The 21498-nt window shown below is 39.1% G+C and overlaps 1 protein-coding gene across 4 annotated transcripts in view; it reads right to left on the bottom strand.

The window, feature by feature from the left end:
* Window positions 1-4447: 4447 nt before the first annotated feature.
* CPQ (carboxypeptidase Q) overlaps window positions 4448-21498 on the bottom strand; it is a 158364-nt gene continuing 141313 nt past the window's right edge. The window contains exons 8-10 of one of the 4 annotated variants that reach the window (XR_015743265.1): window positions 9633-9815; window positions 8292-8466; window positions 4448-6820 (exon numbers count right to left, since the gene is read on the bottom strand). Coding sequence is in view for 3 of the 4 variants with exons in the window: in XM_087931546.1 (XP_087787672.1) it covers window positions 9655-9815 (161 nt within the window). In the remaining variant the exon portion in view is untranslated. Of the gene's footprint in view, window positions 6821-6914; window positions 8467-9333; window positions 9816-21498 lie in introns of those variants that run through there. The other 3 variants (XM_087931546.1, XM_087931547.1, XM_026705932.2) reach the window with 3 other exon arrangements.

Genomic DNA, 21498 nt, shown 5'->3' with positions numbered 1-21498 from the left:
TTATTAATGATATGCAATTTCAACTGTTTTGTGTTACGAAATGCTGACCCAGGAATGAAGGGCTTGAAAAATGATACTTTGGGGCAACCCATCTTATAAATCACCCATCAGTTTCAAATAATTAAACAACTAAAACAGAACCACCACCACCCCCAACCTAAACCACCCTGTATAAAAAGTATGAAGGAATTCCTTCCCCCCTCACATTCCTTTAAACTCAGTAGAATGAATATGATCACAGTTGCCTATGTGAGATATTATGAAAAGGGAAAGAAGTTGATTCAACTGGCTTTCGCATCATGATCAGTTGATATTTACTTTATCTTTCATAGCTTTTAAAGAATACATTTGACTCTTTGCTCATGCTTGACTGAACACATGATGGGGACAATGCATTGGATAACTAATACTTACCTGCCCTTTCCCAATGTCTTTGATTTTTGTGTAGAACAAAGTCTGAGGGAAGCTTTACTTTTGTGTAAAAGTGTACATTGTATACTCTTCTCTCCACACTATAGAGGAGCAAGGAGTGGGATGAGTAGGTAGTGTGATACAGAGGATGGGTTCCAGCATCGGCAGTGTGGTTCCCTATACAATGTTAACATTCTCCCCCAAGCATTTAGGTCAAGGGTCTTCAAACTTGGCAAGTTGAAGGCTTGTGGACTTCAACTTCCAGAATTCCTGAGCTAACATGACTGGAGGAAGAATTGTGGGAGTTGAAGTCCACAAGTCTTAAAGCTGTCAAGTTTGAAGACCCCTGATTTATGTGAACACTTGGATTTTGAAGATTTTGGAGATACCTATAAGATACAACTTATCTTAAGATCTGTTATTATATGCCTCTAGGTTCCTCAGTACCTATACATTGAAACCAGAGTATTGCTTGCACCTAGTGTCACATATAGTATGATATGTAGATAGGTAGATATGTTGAATTGCAACAGGATCATTCCATCCAGCCATGAACCTCAACTCATTAGCCTAAGTCATTTTTTAAAATCTTTTTCTAAAAGATCTGTGCCATTTCAAAGATTGTTTTAGGCTAAGGTACAAACTTGCTATGGCTTTGAAGCATCTTAAATGACCCATAGTACCATGAATGCATATTGTTTGGTTTCTATTAAGGAAAAGAAGGGATACTTGGGAAGCCAAGGATCACAAAATAAGAAGAGGGTTGTGAGTCCAAAATTGGACCTTCTTCTCTCAGATTAAGCTTTCTTTGTTTGGAGAGGAGGTACCTTAAACATTCTGCTGGTCCAGAGCCAGGATGTTCTCTGGAGAAACATCAGTAGAATTACAGCTGAGAAATTATTTACTAAACCAATCAACTTAAATGAAGTTCAACAGAAAAGTAATTGCCATTATTGCAACTGTCATTAGGCACAAATGGCCTCAGATAAGGAACACAAGATAAGAAAATGTGTATGTAAGTGGTTCATTAGAACCAAATTGTCGTGGATAAATAAATTTAAAATATTACCTAGCAGAAAAGTACAAATTACACTGTAAAGAGAGCCAGAAACATTCCTTCTGATTCAAGCAGGAAATGTATATTCAAGCGTAACCAACTGCAGCGTGTCAGCTGAATCACAATTATTGTGACAATTTGGCATAATATCATAGCTCCCCAGTGCATAGGAATTTCATTCCTAATTTATCAGAGTCCTTTTTTAATTAAATAAAAATTTAAAATACCAAATTTACAAATAAATATAGAGTTTGTGACGACAGTGGAGAAGGCTAGAAGACCTGAAGTGTGATCCGAGTAGATGGGTTGGTTTTCATGGGCAAAATGTCTTCATTCATTAGATGTTACGAAGTAAAACTGGTTTTGCAATAAAATATGTTCAGATGGGACTTCTGTTGCTCTGCAGCCTTATGAGAGCAAGGACGGTTTGATCCAGGCACATCCAGGCGCAAGACACTTCATTTACACAAGTCAACCAGGCCAAAAATTTCTGGCAAAGGCAGAATTGCCTGAAAAAAAGATAGAACTAAAGTACTGTGTGAAAAATCCTAATTATTATAAAGGAGGAGGAAGTTGAGAGGGCAGAAATTCTTTAGTTTAATGCAGGGTTGTCAAACTTGCGGTGTGTCACTGTGGCATCATGTGACCTATTGGGATTTTTTTTCTCTTTTGCTAAAGCGGGCAGGGGCGGGGCCGGCGTGTGACACATCTGACCCGTGGGCCGTGAGTTTGACATCCCTGGTTTAATGCATCAGGAAGTGTTTTAAACACAATTGATTTCAGTTCCATGAAATAAATGTAAATATTTTATTATATTAACTAGGCTTATATAACCAGAGAACATGTACCAATAAAGCTTAAATTATTTTGATACAGTAGTGTATCCAATGCAAATAAATTTACTCTGCAACATATTATCAGTCAAAAACCTTCCTTTTATACGTTTTTTTTAATAAAGTAAAGCAGATCCTTTAGGATACCAGAATCTTGGAAAGCCTTTTTGTAATGTGGGTTTGAAAAACAAAAGTTGTGCCCTCAAACAGCAATAATTTCATTGGCTTGTTAGGTGTTCTAAGAAGATGTTTGAAATATAAAAAAAGAAATGAAGGGCCATATGTGGCCTATGAATTTACCTGTGATGACCCAGGGCGTGGCACAAAGGCAACACAGTTACATAAGTAAGAGTCCCTTTAGTACCTCCAACTTTGCCCCCAGTGTCCAGATTACCTTTGGCTGGAGAAAAAACTCTCCCAAGAACAGTCTTTAAGTGGAGGAAATTCAATCCGAAAACAGAGTACATACAAACTGTAAATAAAAATCCACACAAACCATGCTGCAGTAATTAACATTTACAGGACAGGATAAGGAATTGCAGACTTGAAAGGACAGCAAAACACACACAGTTGGGAAGACGCCAGGAACCCAGATAAGCCTCAACAATAACAGATTACTCACAATTTGCTTCCAACAAGTTGCTGTGCGCAATCTCTCTTTTTAAACACTGTGTTCCCAGCTGCAGCTAATGAAGGGAATCAGGGCCCTTTCCTTCCTTTTAAGCCACACAACTCACGTTGCTCCCGTCTCCATTTCTCCCTGTGTGCCCTAGGAAGGAAGAGGGGGGTGGGCCTGGATCTTCCTCTGAACTTCCTCAGCCTTGCTCTGCCTCTCCCCTGCTCTGCCCAGCCGGACTTTGCCCTTCCCCAGTTTCTTCCACAGTCAACGGAGCCACATTCCCACTCCCTGTCAGCTGCTCGGCCTCCCCCCGGAATCAGATTCCAACAGGGGCATGACATTACCATCAAGTGAAGGCTTGGTCTCAGGCAGAAGACATTGAAAGAGAAACGAAGTGAGAGCCATATGCCATGCAACCTGCCTCTAATGTAGCATCAGGTTGGATGGAGATATGTCAATATCATTGCTGACCAGCTGTTTATTTTCAAATGGAATGGAAAAAAGGAATTATCTTGTTCTTTGCTTCAGCCAATGAAAAATGCCTAGTACTCAACCACTGAATCTTATAGGGTTCATCTCCTGGGTCCCCAAAATACGTAAAACAGTTTTACTCTATTTATTTAAATAATGTAGTAGTAAATCACTGACTGGATTAAATTTGCATTTGACATAGTTTGTTCAACAAGTGCTGCATAAGGGACATTCCCCTTCTTTTATAACAAAAATTTAATTTGATTTTTTCTGAACCAGAAAAAAGAGTGTTTGAAGGGTATGATAGAAAAAAAATGAGATGGCTGCGATGTGGCATTGAAAGTTTTGCCTGTGTTTTTTGTTTTTATTGTGGTGGGTATGCATTGACCATGCATTGACCATGCAACACACATAGAAAACAGGTGGGGCTGCAATCACACCATTGTGATGATGATGATGAAGGTGATAATGATGATGCTATCTATTTAGTTGACTCCGACTGTTGGCAATTCTATGGGCCAGGTCTCTCCACCTCTTCTGATTTTGTCCTATTTCTTTGACTTTTTCTATACTCTGGCTGGTGTCAGCTTTGATGTGTCCAGCCACCATGTTTTCTGGCAGTCTGATTTCTTTTTACCGCTAACTCTTCCAAACATAATTGCTTTCTCCAGTGAGTTCTCCCGCACAACACAGCCAAAGTAAGTGAGATTCAGTTTTGCAATTTTGCCTTCTGCTGACATGTCTGGTGTTATGCACTCCAGTACTTGTTAGTCACCTTTGCTATCCAAGGAATAGGCAGGAGCCTTCTCTAGCAAAACAGCTCAAACGAATACACCACTGTACTTGACTATCTTGTCTTTTGGAGTGACTACATCCTCTGTACACTTTGACCAGAAGGGAAAACTGCAAGCACCTAAGTAACATTTGTGATTTAAGAAATGTCTTGCATTTATGCAATGCATCTGGGAGAACAGAGACATTTGCTTTGTTAATTTTTATGCAGGAAACATTGCTCACTTCGACTGACAATTAATGGTAACATTTCTATCTCCTGTTGTCATGAGATTTTTATTATGCTAAATCAATAAAGAGCAGAAAATTAGTCATTTGGGTACAGTTGAAACGAATGTATATTTCATGAGGCAGCTTGGAAGTTGCAAATACTTTGATGCCCACTGGCAGGAATGGATAAATGGAAGTGGCCCAGATCTTTGTGAATGAAGCTTAAATACATACACAGTTGAAGATTTAGAAGCTAATTGATGCCTGCAGCACTGAGGTATGTGATTCATACGTTAGACTTTTAGCTTAGCCGATAGCTTTCCTAACATGATATAATTTTATATAATTAGGTGAAGCGTTCAGAGCTCAAGTAATTTGAAAGATAAATTGTCCAGTTCCTTGGACCAAGGATAAGTAAAGTTGAACTCTAATCTGTCAGAGTAAATACACAGTGCAAACTTTGAGCTCATCGGCTTAATTTCTCCTTAAGCACAGTTGAGAATGTAGTTTCTTTCTGAATGAAAAAGTCCAGAAGTAGGTATAACTACTTTCTCTACAACGCGGTTATGATACAGCCAGGATGGCGCAGTGGTTAGAATGAGGTATTGCAGGCTATTTCTGTTGACTGCCAGCAGTTCGATTCTCACTAGCTCAAGGCCTTCTATCTTTCCGAGGTTGGTAAAATGAGGACCCAGATTGTTGGGAGCAATAGGCTGACTCTGTAAACTGCTCAGAGAGGGCTGTAAAGCACTGTGAAGTGGTATATAAATCTAAGTGCTATTGCTATTGCTATACTACGGTCTCCTACACTAGATGCATCAGTGTTTTCTGAACCTTCAAGGGCTGGATTCATTTCCTCACAATTCCTTTGGACAGGTAACGTCTGAAGGGTGAACTTTGGGGAAAGCAAACAAAGGAAAGGAAGACAATTCTTGAAACTCTTCGCTCTCTCCAGACTTTCATCTGGTTTACAAAGTGCCCTACTTTTACGTATCTTAATAAAGTCAATATTTGCAAAGCTAGGGCCTGGCGATCTAGATGGGATCCCTCCAAGTCAGGGGTGGGCTGCTGGGGGTTTTCAGGGGTTCGGAAGAGCCCCTAACTAAGATTCTGTGCAGTTTGGAGAACCCCCAAATCCCACTCCTGGCTGGCCCCACCCACATGGCCCTGCCCCTCCCAGGAGTCCCCACACAGCCGGTTTTGGATGCAGTAAGTACAGGGCATGCACAGAGGCTTGGGAAGGGTGAAAAACGGGCCTCCTGGAAGTTCGGGAAGGCCAAAAGTGGGCCTGTTTCCAGCTTCCAGAGAACCTCTGGAACCCGGTGAGGCAGTTTTGCCCTCCCGGAGACTCAAGGAAAGCCTCCGGAGCCGGGGAGGGCAAAAATACCCCCCCCCCCAGTGCTGCAGGAGACTGACTAGGTCACGCCCACCAGGGCCACACCCACCCAGTAACCGAACAGAGAACCCTTTGCTAAAATTTTTGAAGCCCACCCTTTATCCAAGTGGCACCTAGTTATAATTGTGGAGGATGTGGAGAAGCTTTGCTGGAATTCTTATGATCAGATGGATTGACTTCATAGGCCAGAATAGCTTTTAGCCCACAAGGTTCCCAACTGTCTTTAGGTTTTGTTACGCTGATAATATTAATTACTCTAAGGGTTTTCTTCACTTCTCAATGTAGTTAGGAAGCCAGTATCACCTGGATTTAGAATCCATGTACAGGTCATATTACCATTCCCAGGTGTGGAGAGTGGTGAAGCTCAAGGATTCTTGATGTTGCTTCAAGGATGTTGCTAGATTGATTGATAATGGCATTTGCAGAGTGCTTTCCTCTTTGGAAAGCCTCTACTCTTATCATCAGTTCTCCACCTAAGTACCATTTTTAGCTATCAACACTCTTCCCCCCCCCATCTTTTCTCCCATTTTTGCATCAATGGGAATGTTCAGATCTCAACTATAGTTATTTCAATACATAAAGGTGGGAAGCGGAAACTGTTGTTTTCACTTAAGAAAAATAATGGGCATCTCTTGCGAGCAGAAAATAAAGTTTACCTCTGTGATTGGCTTTCTGGTTATTGGAAATTTTTACGGTAGCATTCACTTCTAATTTAGGTTTTTTCACATTAATATGAAATCCAAATTGTAACTGGGATACAAAGCAAGGTTTAATATTTCCAGAACTGAACTTGTTTAAGGAAAGGCTGAATCAATCAAACAGAAACTTTTCTCCCATATTTCAGAATGGAGGAAAAGAGAGAACAACACTCCTCCTTTTCTATCAGGTTAGAATGAGGTTCTTTTTCTTTGTCCGTTTCAGAAGAAGACAGGATAGATACAAGATCAAGCAAGATGACATCAAACCACTTACGGAAATATTGTACTCTGGCTGATGTGTCAGTTCTTGTGTAGTGGCCATCATGTAGTTATCTGGAGTTGAAATAAATTATTAATGTAAGATCTGTTTAATTATTGTATTTCAGAAATTCAACTAGAATTTTGGTTTAAGTAATATCAATAATACGACATAATAAAATATGCTTATAATGAAATGAACAGTGACAATATGATTACAAGCATTATATTCTTATAAATTGTGTTGAATCATGATGAATCACACAACTTAATTATATATTTATACATATTACGTAAGCAAGGCAATAACATTTCAAATATATGAGACAATTTAAATTAGTGACTCATTCGGAGTTGATGTCATAGGACCTTTCACAAAAAAGCTGGCTATGAGGGGGCTTGCCAGTTCCAAAAAATAGCTTTTTCCATGAATGGATAGCATAAAATGCCTATCCACAAAGTGGAGATCATACTGAAAGAAATGTAAGCTCTTATTCCTTTCTTGCCTGCTGAAAAGTTTTCCCTTCCAATCAGTTTCACACAGCAATTGTGTATGTCTCCTTATTTCGGCTATCTCCTGCTTTCCCCTCTAATGGGTTAGAGTTATCGATGGATGGTTGACAGGTACCTCTCAAAATTTATATACCCATGCCATAATCACAACAATATCACACCAACTGATAACATTCACTAAAACTAGTAGTGGGCAAAAAAAAAAAAAAAAGAACTGAAAAGTAACTTGTGAGGAATCTTCAAGAGTTAGATTTAGTGGGATCTAAGTCCAAACATCAAACTGCATAGTTGGCTGCTATAAAGCACAACATATATAAATATTATATATTATAGAAGGGTGACTGGGGATACTCAGAAAAACATGCACAGACTCAGACACTGCATAGACTTGAGGCGCTTATGCTTAAGGGAAAATGAGGCAAAATATATTCATGCTATGAAAAGGCATTCGGAATAATAATGAATGAATAGGCTGTCCTATCTGAGCTGCCAACATTCAAATGATGACTAGGTGGCAGCAGAGAACATTTGTGTTTTCTTTGCTACCATCTTGTGGCTGCCTGGATTCTTGCAAGGCACATATGGGAGCCCTACGAACAAGCTATAGAAGATTTATATATATTTTAAAACATGAAATACACAGGCTGGGTATATGGTTGCTCTATGGCTATGCTATCCCTGCAGATCCTCAAGATTTCTCAAGATTCCCCACTTTCACCATGACTTATCTCTGTTAATTCCCTCTAGGGCCAACCTCACTTAGTCACATTTTTCTTTGTTGTGTTCCAGGAAAGGTGGATTGCACTGACGGTTGATGCCACATTTTACAGCATGCCAGCTTTCCAAATATTAGCATTTATTAAAACAAATGAACAAAAACAGAAGGAATGGGAACCAAAAGTCACATAGGGATTGTGGTAGCAGGATTTACAGCACTATGGCGAAGACTGCAGATATAATATCATTCTCCAGAATCCCATCAGCATTTAAATGTTATAAATAATAACATGTCCATCTCACTATACACTCTTACCGTGTGAAGGGATCATGTGTAAAGGGACCTTTGTGCCATTTAGTAGCTGGGCAATCATCCAGGCAAGCAAAAAGAAAACAAGATGCTGAGCCAATGATTCAACCCCAGTTTAGCGTTTATTTAGATGTGGGAATGCAAAGGCAAGGAAGAACAGCCAAATTGTTCAATGGATATTCTGTAAAGAATCAAATAGTTACATCTTTCAGAAAGTTTAAATAATAATATTTGGACATGAAAACATGGCACTCAAAGTGGGGCACTTAAATGTTGAGTATAGTTGAGAAAGAGATGTAGAACTCAGAGCTTAATCAAACACTACTTGTTCCTTATTGAAGAATAGAGGCAGAGATTTTCTCGATTCTCTTGATAGAACCTTTCAGGTAGACGTTTCCTTGGTACAACTTCTCCAATGTTTGCCTTTGGGCACAATCAGACAGTCGGGCTAAAAAACAATATATGTTATCCAGGGTGGGCTTCAAACATGTTAGCAAAGTGTTCTCTGCCCAGTTGCTGGGTGCGAAAACTGCCTTCCTGGGCTCCGTAGGCTCTCTGGAAGCCAGAAACAGGCCCATTTCCAGCCTTCCCAAACTTCAGGGAGGCCCATTTTTCGCCCTCCCTGAGCCTCCGCACACACCCTGCACTTACCGGCATCCAAAATAGGCCATGTGGGGACTCCTAGGAGGGGCGGGGTGGGTGGGGCCAGCCAGAAGTGGGATTTGGGGTTCTCCAAACTGCACAGAATCTTAGCTGGGGTTCTCCTGAACCCCTGCGAACCCCCAGCAGCCCACCTCTGATGGTATCCCACCATAACATTTGCTGTCTTAACTGCTGAACCTTTTTCTCTCAGTAATGAATCCAGCTGATGATGCTATCTTTCAAGAAACAATTTAAGGAAGGTTTTTGGTGGATTGCCCTGGCTTTATTTACCCTTTCACGGAGCATCCCCTTTCTATCAGTAGAAAAACAGCCACAGCTTGCTCGGTCTAATGTGGGGTGAGGCTGGGGGAGGAGGCAGATTTTGACAGATGGCTAGACTCAGGAGTTCATGCACAACACCATATTTATTTTAAGCATTTAGCAGATAAAAGGGTAACTTAACAATCAGCGAGTTTTATGATATTGCTGAGTAACGATCAACAACAACAAGAACAAAGCACTGAAACTAAGCATCAGGAAGTTGTCCAAAGAAGGTATTAGACCAACAATTAAAAAATACATATACATGATAAAAGCACATGTTCTGAGTTGAATCAAGAAAAGTTTGACTTTGGGAAGAAACCCAGGGCTTCATCCCAGAGTTAGATCAGATACATTCCTGGTCTGTCCTAAAACAATCAATACTTGTTCTTGATTTATTTTTGAATTACACTGGTATCTTCTCCTCCATATCAGCAATCACGTAAGACACAACAGTCCAAAGAGCAGCACAGAGATTCATTTTGACTGGATCCTGAACTGACATCGTGTCGCCTTGGGAATGATGAAACCAGAAGTATTTAGTGATATCGTTACTCAAACTGGCACCTGTGGAGAACAGCACAATGGCATTTCCTTGTCATGTGAATGTCATAAATTTAGACAGAATCTTTTAGATTGCGTTTCATTAATTCGGAAATGGTAAATCTGTAATCTGATAGTTTGAGGAAAGACATAGAAATATAAGAGGAGGTAACCTAGAAATGAAAGGATGGAATCCAGTGCTATCCTTTTAGCTTTTATTGTTGCTTTTTTTCTGAGGTCAGGAAAGTCTGTGATCCTAGCCAAATAAGAGCTAGGTTGGCAACAGATTAGGATTATAAGCATTCCATGCCTCCCAGGCAGTGGTAGGATTCAATTTTTTTTACTACTGGTTCTTAGTGGGCATGGTGTGGCTTGGTGGGCGTGGCAGGAGAAGGATACTGCAAAATCCCCAATCCCTCCATTCCCACACCTGGGGAAGGATACTGCAAAATCCCATTCCCTCCAAACCCCACTAACCTGCTTTCCAGCTCCTTTCTCCTGTGCAGGAAAACAAAAGAAGACCCAGCTGGTCAGAGGCAGAGAATAGATGGGGCTGGGACCAGTCAGAGGTGGTATTGGCTGGTTCTCCGAACTACTCAAAATTTCCCCTACTGGTCCTCCAGAACTGGTCAGAACCTGCTGAATCCCACCTCTGTTCCCAGGCTTTTTCTATAACTCCTGATTCATTGGGAAATTTAAACCAGCTATTTTGTTGTCTAAACCGTGTTTTAAGCATGACGGTTGGGGGAATTCTGGGAGATGATGCCTACACATCTTAAAATTGCTGAGGCTGAGAAACACCAGTCTAAAACTATCTTCTTCCCATTACTTGGAATGGAAGGAAACCTTAAGAAGCAGAAGTTCCACAGGATGATGGGTAGGTTGTAAATCTATGGTTAGGATTGTCCTGCTTTCCATAAGGTGAAATGTTTTTGTCACTTTGTTTTTGCCACTGCATAATGACTTAAATAATTTGTAACAGTCTTGCAAAACTAAACGCAAATGCAAATGCTGGCTAGTTATTTTTAAAATATTGGTAATTCTATTTATCATTTAATTATTCCCCATAGACTTACTTTAGGGAATATCATACTGAACTTAAATCTCTTTTGCCATCTGTGCTTTGAGCAAATAACAAAATCTCCCCTCCTTCTTCCTTCATCTTCCTTCTTCTTCCATTTTAACACCACCACCACCCAAAACCATCCCAAAACTCAACCTCAAACAAATACATTATGTAACAAATCCTACTAAAGGAGGGAAAACTGAGAGAAGCTGAAATGGGCACATTCACAAAAATGACAAAATTGAAGGAAATAAAATGGACAGATTCATTCATTCCTAGATATTTGACCCGTAGCCAGAATGCTTAATTTTTCCTTTACCCTGATGCTAAACATTGCTCCCCTGAAATAAATGAAAATATGCTTTTGGCTTCGAGTCACTTAATAAACATCCTGGTTAAATTGAAACCATTATTTGCTGCAATCCAAGAAATTCTTGGCATGTGTCATGAATGATATTGTGGTTTGGACTAAAATTGCATTAGCTTCCAAGAGTTTACTGGGAGCTTAATGATTCCATTGCTCAGAGCATCTGCAAAACTGGGAAATATGACACAAATCAGCTCCCAAAATATGCTGCAATGAAGAAAACTGACAGGAAGCCTGAGATGGTGCCTAAAATATCTGTTTAAGTAGAAGGGTTTCAACCAGTTGCCACATGAGCAGTATCATGCTTCTGTATGAGGATAATGGGATGGGTTCAAGCCAATGCACAATAATAATTACATTTATTGGTTATTTGGCATCTAAATATTGCACTGCATTTCTCTTTTAGTGTTTTAGTATTTTGAAATATGGGATGAATTTATGCCTATTGCACATTATCCTAACATACAAGTAGAGAATGCGTGGTCTCAAAACCTGCATTTCAAATAAATTCAAAGGAAAACAGAATATACAAAGAGAAATGAAAGCAAATATTTAAATAACCAGATGGATGGGTGGATGGAACCACAAAGTTCCTCATGGGAGATAGAGAAGGTGCATCTTCCTAGGGGACCTTGTCTAATAGGAGATGTAAAATGAAAAAGTGATTCCCTTCAGCTCCTTACTCCCAGGGTACCTGACCTTTAGAGCGGAGGAGTCTTTCTGTTTTAACTACAGCCAAGGTATATACTTTAAGCTTTTTTCTCCTGAATAAGAGAAGGAAAGGCAGAGTCATCAACAGTGGTAGAAGATATATTTAGCAGGTTCTGAAGTACAAAATCTTGCTTACTTTTCTTCACATTATCTCTTACTTGTGTCCTAAGATGGTTTCACATTACGGGCCCTGGATTCAAATGCCTACATTTAAGGAAAGGGGGCAGAGCTAAAAGACACATATTTTATTCATTGGTGTGCAATCTTCATCAACATGTGGAAGCATCCTGATGTGTTGACACTGAAGCTTCCAGAATTCCCAGGTAGTATTTTCAGCCTCCCAGGGTTAATTCTAATGTTGTATCACAAACGGCTGCTATTGATTTTTTTTACATAGAACCTAATAAATAAAAATAATGTAATAAAACAATCTATGATTTTCATGGAGAAAAACTATATTGTCACGTAGAAAATCAATCTATGTAGTTGCTAAGAGTTCACACCAATCTGATGGCACATAATCAATAAAAGGAAGGGGGGGAGGATCATAAATTGTGGGAAAATGTTGTTTGATAAATCTGAATTTGCATGATCTACTGCTTTCACAAATTAGGGCTAGCAAGCTGTCTTGAATGTTTGAAGAGCATGGAAATCTGGCAAGAGATTTGAGTGTATTGATGTTGAATAGTAAGTAGATGACTAAGCAGCTTCATTTTTAATTGATTGGGTGTTTGAAAAGCCAAGCCATGTGCTAACCTAACAATGACTATTTGCACTCCAAAGTGCTTGGCAGGCTCTACATAGCCAAGAGATAGCTTAAAATGTAATAAGTAAATAAAAACCATTGTGCAGGAGGTCTGTCCACTCAGAATTACCTGAATTGCGAGATGGGAGGCAAATAAAATTTATCAGTCTGTCTGTCTATATCTATCTATCTATCTATCTATCTATCTATCTATCTATCTATCTATCTATCTATCTATCTATCTATCTATCTATCTATCTATCTATCTATCTATCATCTATCTATCTATCATTTATCTATCTACCATTTCTCCCTGGTAGTACCCAAATTCTAGCCTTCAGAGGGCTTCAAAACAGTACATAGGGACCTAATTCAATCTATCCAGCAATCTGACATTCAGCTGGAATAAAAAATTTAATAAATGTATTTATTTCTTTAGTTAAACATCACTGCTGAACAAATTCAAAATTCTTTTGTCTCCACTGACAAGAACAAAGTTTTCTTTGGCACAATTAGAAGTTCAGAATTTCTCTTTTGCTCCTTCCTCAGTTTTGTTCTCTCTAATAAACTGCTTAGCAACTGAAAGGAGGCAGATCTATGGCTGGTACCTGGAAAGATAGATACCAAAAACCTTCATGAATTACTGACTTTCTGGTATTCAAGATAGTCCATGCTTAAGAGCTGTGGTAGCGCAGTGGTTAGGATGCAGAGTTGCAGGCTGACTGCTCATTCCAGGAGTTCAATTCTAACTGGCTCAAGGTTGACTCAGCCTTCCATCCTTTTGAGATTGATAAAATGAGGAGCCAGATCAGTGGTGGGATTCAAATTTTTTTACTACCGGTTCTGTGGGCATGGCTTGGTGGCCGTCACAAGGAAGGATACTGTAAAATCTCCATTCCCACCCCACCTCGCTGCTTTCAGCTCCGTTCTCCTGTACAGGGCAACAAAAGAAGATCCAGCCGATTAGCTGGGACTCGAGAGGCAGAGAATAGATGGGGGAGGGGCCAGTCAGGGGTGATACTTGCTGGTTCTCCGAACTACTCAAAATTTCCACTGCCAGTTCTCCAGAACTGGTCAGAACCTGCTGAATACCACCTCTGAGCCAGATTGTTGTGGGTGGTGGGGCAATGTGCTTACTGTATAAACTGCTAAGAGAGGGCTGTAAAGCACTGTGAAATGATACATAGGTCTAAGTGGTATTGCTATTGTTTTTATAAAACACAACAAAGGTATTTTCTGTGGATGCTGCTGATCTTTAATAATATTTCAATAGATTATGAAAAATGTTCAGCACTTTTCTTCTTCATTAGCTTACCCTAACTGGAATTCTTAAAATGTTTTTTGGGGGGCAATTATATTAAATATTTTTAAGATGGCATCGATCACAATGCAACAGCAGCAAAATTAGTATTTTCTGGTCCCTCACCACCACTGCTTGGGGATCTCTGTGTTTTACCAAAACTACCATATGTAAAGCTATTTTGGGGCTAACAGTGGAATTGGCATTCAGCATAAGTTTTCTTTAAACTGATGGAAAATTGAGCACAATTGAGACCAGAATTTCCATGGCTCAGCAAGGCAGTTTTTAGGTGAGCTGCAGTGGATTATACTACATTATTTTGCCATGGTTGTTAAGCAAAACAGCTGTTAGGCAAATCTCATTTCCTCTATTGACTTGGCTTGTCAGAATCCAGCTGGGAAGGTTGTAAATGGTGATCAGGGGACACCAGGAATCTGCAACTGCCAAATACCCAAATTTTAGTCAGGTGACTGTGGAGATGCTGTGATGTTCATTAGGTGCATAGGCTGGTTGTAAGTCACATTTTTCAGCACTGCTGTAACGTTGAATGGTCACTAACTATTTGGAATGGTTGTAAGTCAAGGACTACTTTTACATGTTTCTGGGGTAAGCAGGTTTACGCACCTTTACCCAGGAGAAAGCAGCTCCAAGATTTACACCAGAGCCCATCTTTTTTTAATGCTTGAATTGCTGCTAACAATGCCCTCATATCACAAAAGATATGCATTTTTACTGAGATTTCCTGGCTATCAGAAACTTTATTTGCACGTCCAAATGGTTTTTCCTCTGGATACATCTGAGTAGGGTCAGATTAGATGAGAGATTAGATGCACTATTGAAATTAAGCCGCCTATGACTATTGTTGACTAAGCCGCCTATGGTTGGACTTAAGCGTAGTATACAAAATTATCTGCTACAATGTCCTACCAGTCAATGACTTCTTCAGTTTGAACCGCAACAATACGAGAAAACACAACAGATACAAACTCAATGTAAACTGCTTCAAATTTGATTGCAGAAAGTACGACTTCAGAAACAGAGTGGTCAATGCCTGGAATGCACTACCTGACTCTGTTGTTACATCCTCTAACCCCCACTCCTTTAACCTCAAACTATCCACTATTGACCTCACCCCATTCCTAAGAGGTCTGTAAGGGGCGTGCATAAGTGCACAATCGTGTCTACTGTCCCTGTCCTATTTTCCCTATTTATTTGTACCTATTTCCTGTATTCTTACTCATGTTTTTCTTATACCTATTATCTTGTAAGCGATTGACAAATCAAATCAAATCAAATAAATAAATAAATTGTCCATTACCCTCCTTCTCCATTTAAAATTGCAACCTCAACATGCACATATGATGTGATACTTGATAACCACTGTCAATGTTGGCATCTACATTATGCTATTTCATCATCTGTTTTAGAGTCCCTGCCCTGATGAATGCTTATTGATTTAAAAGCTTTATATGGCTGTCCATCTAATCCTTGACTTTCAACAGTTTGTTTAGTGACCGTTCAAATTTACAACATATTTATGAAGGTTGCAGTATTCTGGATTCATGTGAACATTTGCGACTGTCTGAGAAGTAAAGTCAAAGGGGAAACCGGATTCATTTAACAAACGTGTTACTAACTTAACAACTGCAATGATTCGCTTAACAACTGTAGTTAAAAGGGTCGTAAAATGGGGCAAAATTCACCGAACAACATAAATTTTGGACGGCATGAATCATTTCAATTTTTCGCTTCAGACACTGCAACCTCTAGAACTGGTATCATTCCATGAGATTAAGTGAGCCAATTTGTGCCTTCAGTAACAGACAATATGCTAAGAATTTTTGTCAAATCAAGCCAAAGTGATCAAGAAGTTAATGTAGTTCCAGTGCCATTAACTCTGTGACCGAGCGTCCACACTTGAAATTACTGAGGAAAGTAAATGATGCTTGAGTTATCCTGCTACAGACCTTGAAATAGTTTCCAGTACTGAATTTATAAATAACACCAGAAGTCCTGCTGTTTTACCTCCTGATTCACTCTTCTCCAAAGCTTTTAAAATTCAAGATTTAAACAAAATGGAGAAAAAGAAAGCACTTATTTAGCTGCCTTGCGGTTAATTAAATGAGGATTGCCAAAGGGTAAGGAGAGAAAAAAAAATACGTTGTGAGTCCAACTTCTCATTCTGCTGAATCCATTTTTTAATTCATTTGTATTGATGCAGTAAATAGGTTGAATTATAGCTCAGATTATCACAGTTACTTTGCAGCACAACCTTCGCTTTTGTGTCACAGAATCTGTTGCAGCAGCTGGAGATAAAAACTAGGCCTCTGTATACAACTGGTGTGAAATCAGACTTCCGTGAAAGAAGAGGTTTCGCTCTACGGCACAAATGTGGGACTGGAATTTAAAATAACTTATCCTAAAGTGGTCCCAAGTTAGCCAAAATAAATGTAGCCTTTGTTTTATAAGAGTACTCTGGTGGCATTCCCCATCTCCATTTCTTCCAGGCATTTTAGACAAAGATTTTCTACTATTAAACAGCATGGATTACCCACTGCCAAAATACTGGAATTTGGAGATTGATACAATGGTTAAGTTTTTCTTTTCTTTCATTCCATGATCTGTATTTTTCAATTCTCTTTCCATCTGGGTTAACATACAGTACTGGGTACAATAATGGCAGAATCTTATCATTTCATATGTATATAGGTTATCTTAATATAGCACCTATATAACTGGAAGTTTAAATGAGTAACAAATGCCTGAAATTGAATCCCCAATAATTTAAATTGAATCCCCAATAATTTAAAGCAAAACTGTATCTTAATTTCATCACTGAATTTAGTCTATCCTGAATACATGTAAACCACTAAAAAATTATATTAGATAAGATGGCAATTGCAAATCAAAATGTATACTCAGACAATTTCTTTCTTACCGAAACTAGCTAAATGGTATCTCTGGTATGCTAATATATAAAGGACTAGCTCTATACCCGTGCTTCGCTACGAAACTATGTGATCGGGCTTGGCACAAGATGGTAGCTGGTTTTTGTCATAACTGTCTTGGGAAACTTCAGCTCCCAAGATATCTTCCACAGTCCCAGTTACTGGATCAAGGTGAAAGAGGTGAATTGGTATAGGCAATACAGATATGCATGGCCAAGTCTAAGGCCTAGTACAAATGATATCATCAGCTGAGGAATACATAATTCTCCACCAGTCAGAATGCCAGCTGCATGCCACTCAATCTACTCTGCTGTCTTTCATCAATTGATGTTTCATTTCTTTTGCACATATTGATATACTGTACTTTAAATGTTCTATTGGCCATTCACTGCGGGTATGATTTGGTTCTTATTATTTATAATTTATGTTGAACACTTCGATGTTTAGTCAAAGTGCCAAAACTTTGGTCAGAATTCCAGGGATTTGACATTTCTCTGCCTCCCAGTCTTGTTCTTGATTCACATGCTACTCTAAAATTTATTTTAAGTAACTTAGTCCTTTGAAGCTGCCATATTCATTAGCAGCATATTTCAAGATGAGAACTTTTGTCCACCCCTCTCCTTTTACAATTCAGATGCAGTCCCTAAAATTTCCTAACATCTTAAAAGTTTCTTTCTGTTTTAACTCTATTTAGCTAAAGTGTATTAATTCCTGCCAAATTCAGGGAGACATTATATAGGCTTTTTTTGGTCAACAATATTCAAGTACTGTTGCCTTGAAACACTCAATTTACCAATCTACCCTAAAAATCCTGAAATTCTTGGTGGTATCTCAGTTGAAAATTAATCAGGCCAGAGCTTATTTAGCTTGCAAAATTAAGGAGGGCTAGTAAGACATGCAAGTTTTACTTAAATAATAAAACAGAAGGTTAAAAAAAATAATGAAATTTTAAATTATATCTTTTTCGAGAAGAAATAACATGGTAAAAATGACCTCACTGCATTTTTGTTGTTGAAGATTCAGCAAAGTTATTGCTGTATTTAAATATGTTGTTTCATTTCATTAAGACACAATTATGGAAGCAAAATTAATTTGAGATTCAATATTTTCAGATGCTTATATGGAAGTTGACTTCTGGACAAAAAATGGGCTTACAGTTGAAAGACTTTCTGTTTGGCATGGAAAGGCAAACAAATGGGTCAACTTCTCAGTAATTTGCAGAACTGATTATATAAATCAGCTACTGATGAATGTAATGAATCACGTTTCAGTTTATTAACATATGTCTTCATTTTGTTTTACACATGTTTTATTACTTTTCAGCTTTTTCTTTTGTAATGTTGTTGGCGCCTGCTACAGGGTGCCCTAGACTTAACTTTCAGAAGACAGAAAAAAGTTGGATAGTTGATGTGGCAGTCCCTGGAGACTGCCAGAAGAGAAAGAACAGGAGAAATCACAAAAGATACAAAGATTTGCAAACAGAAATGGAACAACTGTGGCAAAAGAAAGCAAAAACAATGCCAACAATAATAGGCGCCTTGGGTGCAATCCAGTGATGGGATTCCATTTTTTTTTACTACCTGTTCTGTGGGTGTGGCTTGTTGGAATGGCAGGAGAGGATACTGTAAAATCTCCAGTCAGAGATGGTATTTGCTGGCTATCCGAACTACTCAAAATTTCAGCTACCAGTTCTCCAGAACTGGTCAAAACCTGCTGAATACCACCCCACTGGTACAATCCCAAAATAACTGCATATCACTTGAACACCCTCAACATTGACAAACTCACCATGAGTCAATTGCAAAAGATAGCTTTACTTAGAACAGCTCACAGCCTGCAACAATATCTATAATATCATCAAACAATAATATTTTCTTGTCCTAGGTGATTGGGTGGATAAAGTGACAAATCCAGTTTAAGCAACTGGCTGACCAGCCAACTGAAGTGGGAGTCAAGCTATTCTCCAAAGCACCTGAGGGCAGGACAAGAAGCAATGGGTGGAAACTAATCAAGGACAGAAGCGGCCTACACCTAAGGAGAACTTTCCTGACTAAACCATTAATCAGTGGAACAACTTACCTCCAGAAGTTGTAAATGCTCCAACACTGGAAGTTTTTAAGAGGAATTTAGACAACCAGGGTTTCCTGCCTGGGCAGGGGGTTGGATTGGAGGTTGGATTGGCAGAGTCCCTTCCACCTCTGTTATTCTATTCTATTCAATGAACAACAAAATAACAACAGCAACAACAAAACAGCAGCATCAAACCAGAGTTACATAAATCCTGGTTCTACCTAGTTGGAACTCCTTCTGGTTCAAAACTAATTTTTCTCAAAAATGGAGCAAAAAATGCTCTGTTGTCACAATTTTTATTCCATTCTGTGGAATAAAAGACTGCATTTCCATTTAGAAAAAGCCTGGACCTCAGCATTTTATAGAATCCATTTAGAGAATGCAAGGTTGGAAGGAATCCAGTACATAATGTCCCAGCAATAAACCAATAGATGGAGCATTTTGTTACAGAGAAGACTTCATGAACATGTGAGTCTTTTGAATATCCTTCAATCTATTCGTTCTTCTTTTACAGGTTGTTTTTGTTTGCTAATGTTCTGTTTACTCAGCAAGTCCCAGCAAAGACGGTCAAAACTAAATGTCGAAATTTGCTGCGTGACAATTACTAATTTCTTGCAGCCTGCTTTACATAATTGTACTTGACTAAAGACAAACGTGTGTTAAATTGATTCACTGGCAATTTGGCAGATTAAGGGCAACAGAATAATCAAATCAATCAGTTGCAATTGTTAGTTTCTGGGGCTTTTCTCACCAAAGATAAATGTTTGCTGGTTTTTCTCTGTCGCTAGCAACTGTCTTTAAAGTCCAATAGAACAGAAATATCACAATTCTTTACAAGAGAATTCATGGCAGAATTCTATCTATCCCCCTAAGGAAGGCTAGTAAATTAAGCAAATCATGTATGGACCACAACAAAATCATAAAAGGAAGTTCTACCTAGTCACTATTCTCCCCTACTCCTCTAGTGGGTTTCAAATAGGTACTTTTTAAACGAGTCAAGATGCTGTGAAAACATTTTGATGTTACTATTCAATACATGCTTGATCCTAGCATAGCAGTGGATAGAAAAGGCTGCAGATACAACCACACCCAGAACCCTAATCCAGAACAGCCCTTCGTAATCCAAGCTGACGCCAGTGATGTGGCCGTCGTAGAAGTTCTCCTTCAGAGGAATACAGAGGGCAGCTTACAGCCCTGAGTTTAAACCTCCAAAAAACTGACCAAGACTGAATGGGGAGGTGGGCAGTATGGGAGAAGGAAGCCTGTGCTGTCCTGTGGGCCCTGCTAACCTGGAGACACATTCTGGAGGGCAATTACTTTATCCTCACCACCTACCTTCGGTCTTTGTAACTCAGTCTGTGTATAGTTCTTGCATCTACTCTTGAGGAATGACACAAGTCATAGCTGAGATTGAGATATGAAGACCAGAGGTGGGTGGTGGAGCAGAAGAAAGTTTCTTAACATGAGAGTATGTAAGGTGATAAAATATCATCCTTCTTGTTCCTTATAGTAGTGCTACTTTCAAGAAGTGCATTTTCTTCAGCTTGGGGGAAAAATCATGCTGACCATGGCTGTATATTTTCCTACCTCAATGATAATGAGCTATGACACACTTGTCAAAGGTGGCATGCTATATTTTGGGTGACTCGCAAATGTTCACTCATACCTGACAATAACTAATATGCCCTGTTGTCTCACAATTTTTGGAGTCTGTGGAGTCTGCAAGAGAATCGGGGTCAGTGATGGGATTCAAAAAATTTTTACTACTGGTTCTGTGGGCTTGGGCTTGGTGGGCATGACAGGGGAAGGATACTGTAAAATCTCAAGTCAGAGGTGGTTCTCCGAACTACTCAGGGGTGGTTCTCCTAAGCTACAGGGGCCTGAAAGAAGAAAACACTTCTAGAGAGTAAGCAGATTCTGGAAGCTTCCAGGGAACTTACTTCATTCCCCAAAGCTCATGTGAATTTCAAATTTTCAAAAGTTATGTTCACAGATATACACAAACAAAACAATTTAATATATATTCTTCTAATGAAAACAAGACATGTTTGTTTTGTGTGTGCATTAAACAGATTTAGCATTTTTCTTACTTCTCTAAGGCAATTAAAGCTGCTCCATAGCATATGGTTTGTCAGATACAGATACAGATTAACAGAGTTGGAAGATGTGCAAACCCTTGTCATCTGGGTGGTTTAGGGAAGTTTGTGTGGCTCATGGAAGCAAACGAAATGCTAAAGAAAAGATGCCAACCTTTCTGTAGTACTTCCAGAAATTAAGTCCCCAAATTCTACTTCCAGAATTTTGACTTTCAGTTTGTGGTGGGAAGTTGAGAATGAAAGAGGTCTGGATGTAGGCTGGGAAATGTGAGTTAAAATATTTAGTCAGCCAGTTTATTCCTAATAAGGATAACATAAGTGATTCAGTCATGCATTACTAGTTAAAACCATGTGGAAGTTATATATGAAAGGGTGTGAGATCACGGTCACTGCTTGGATCCCAT

This window comes from Pseudonaja textilis, chromosome 3 (assembly GCF_049901715.1).
Source record: "Pseudonaja textilis isolate UNSWEBS1 chromosome 3, rPseTex1.2, whole genome shotgun sequence".
Taxonomy (NCBI): domain Eukaryota; kingdom Metazoa; phylum Chordata; class Lepidosauria; order Squamata; family Elapidae; genus Pseudonaja; species Pseudonaja textilis.
This window is presented reverse-complemented; position numbering and strand designations above follow the sequence as displayed.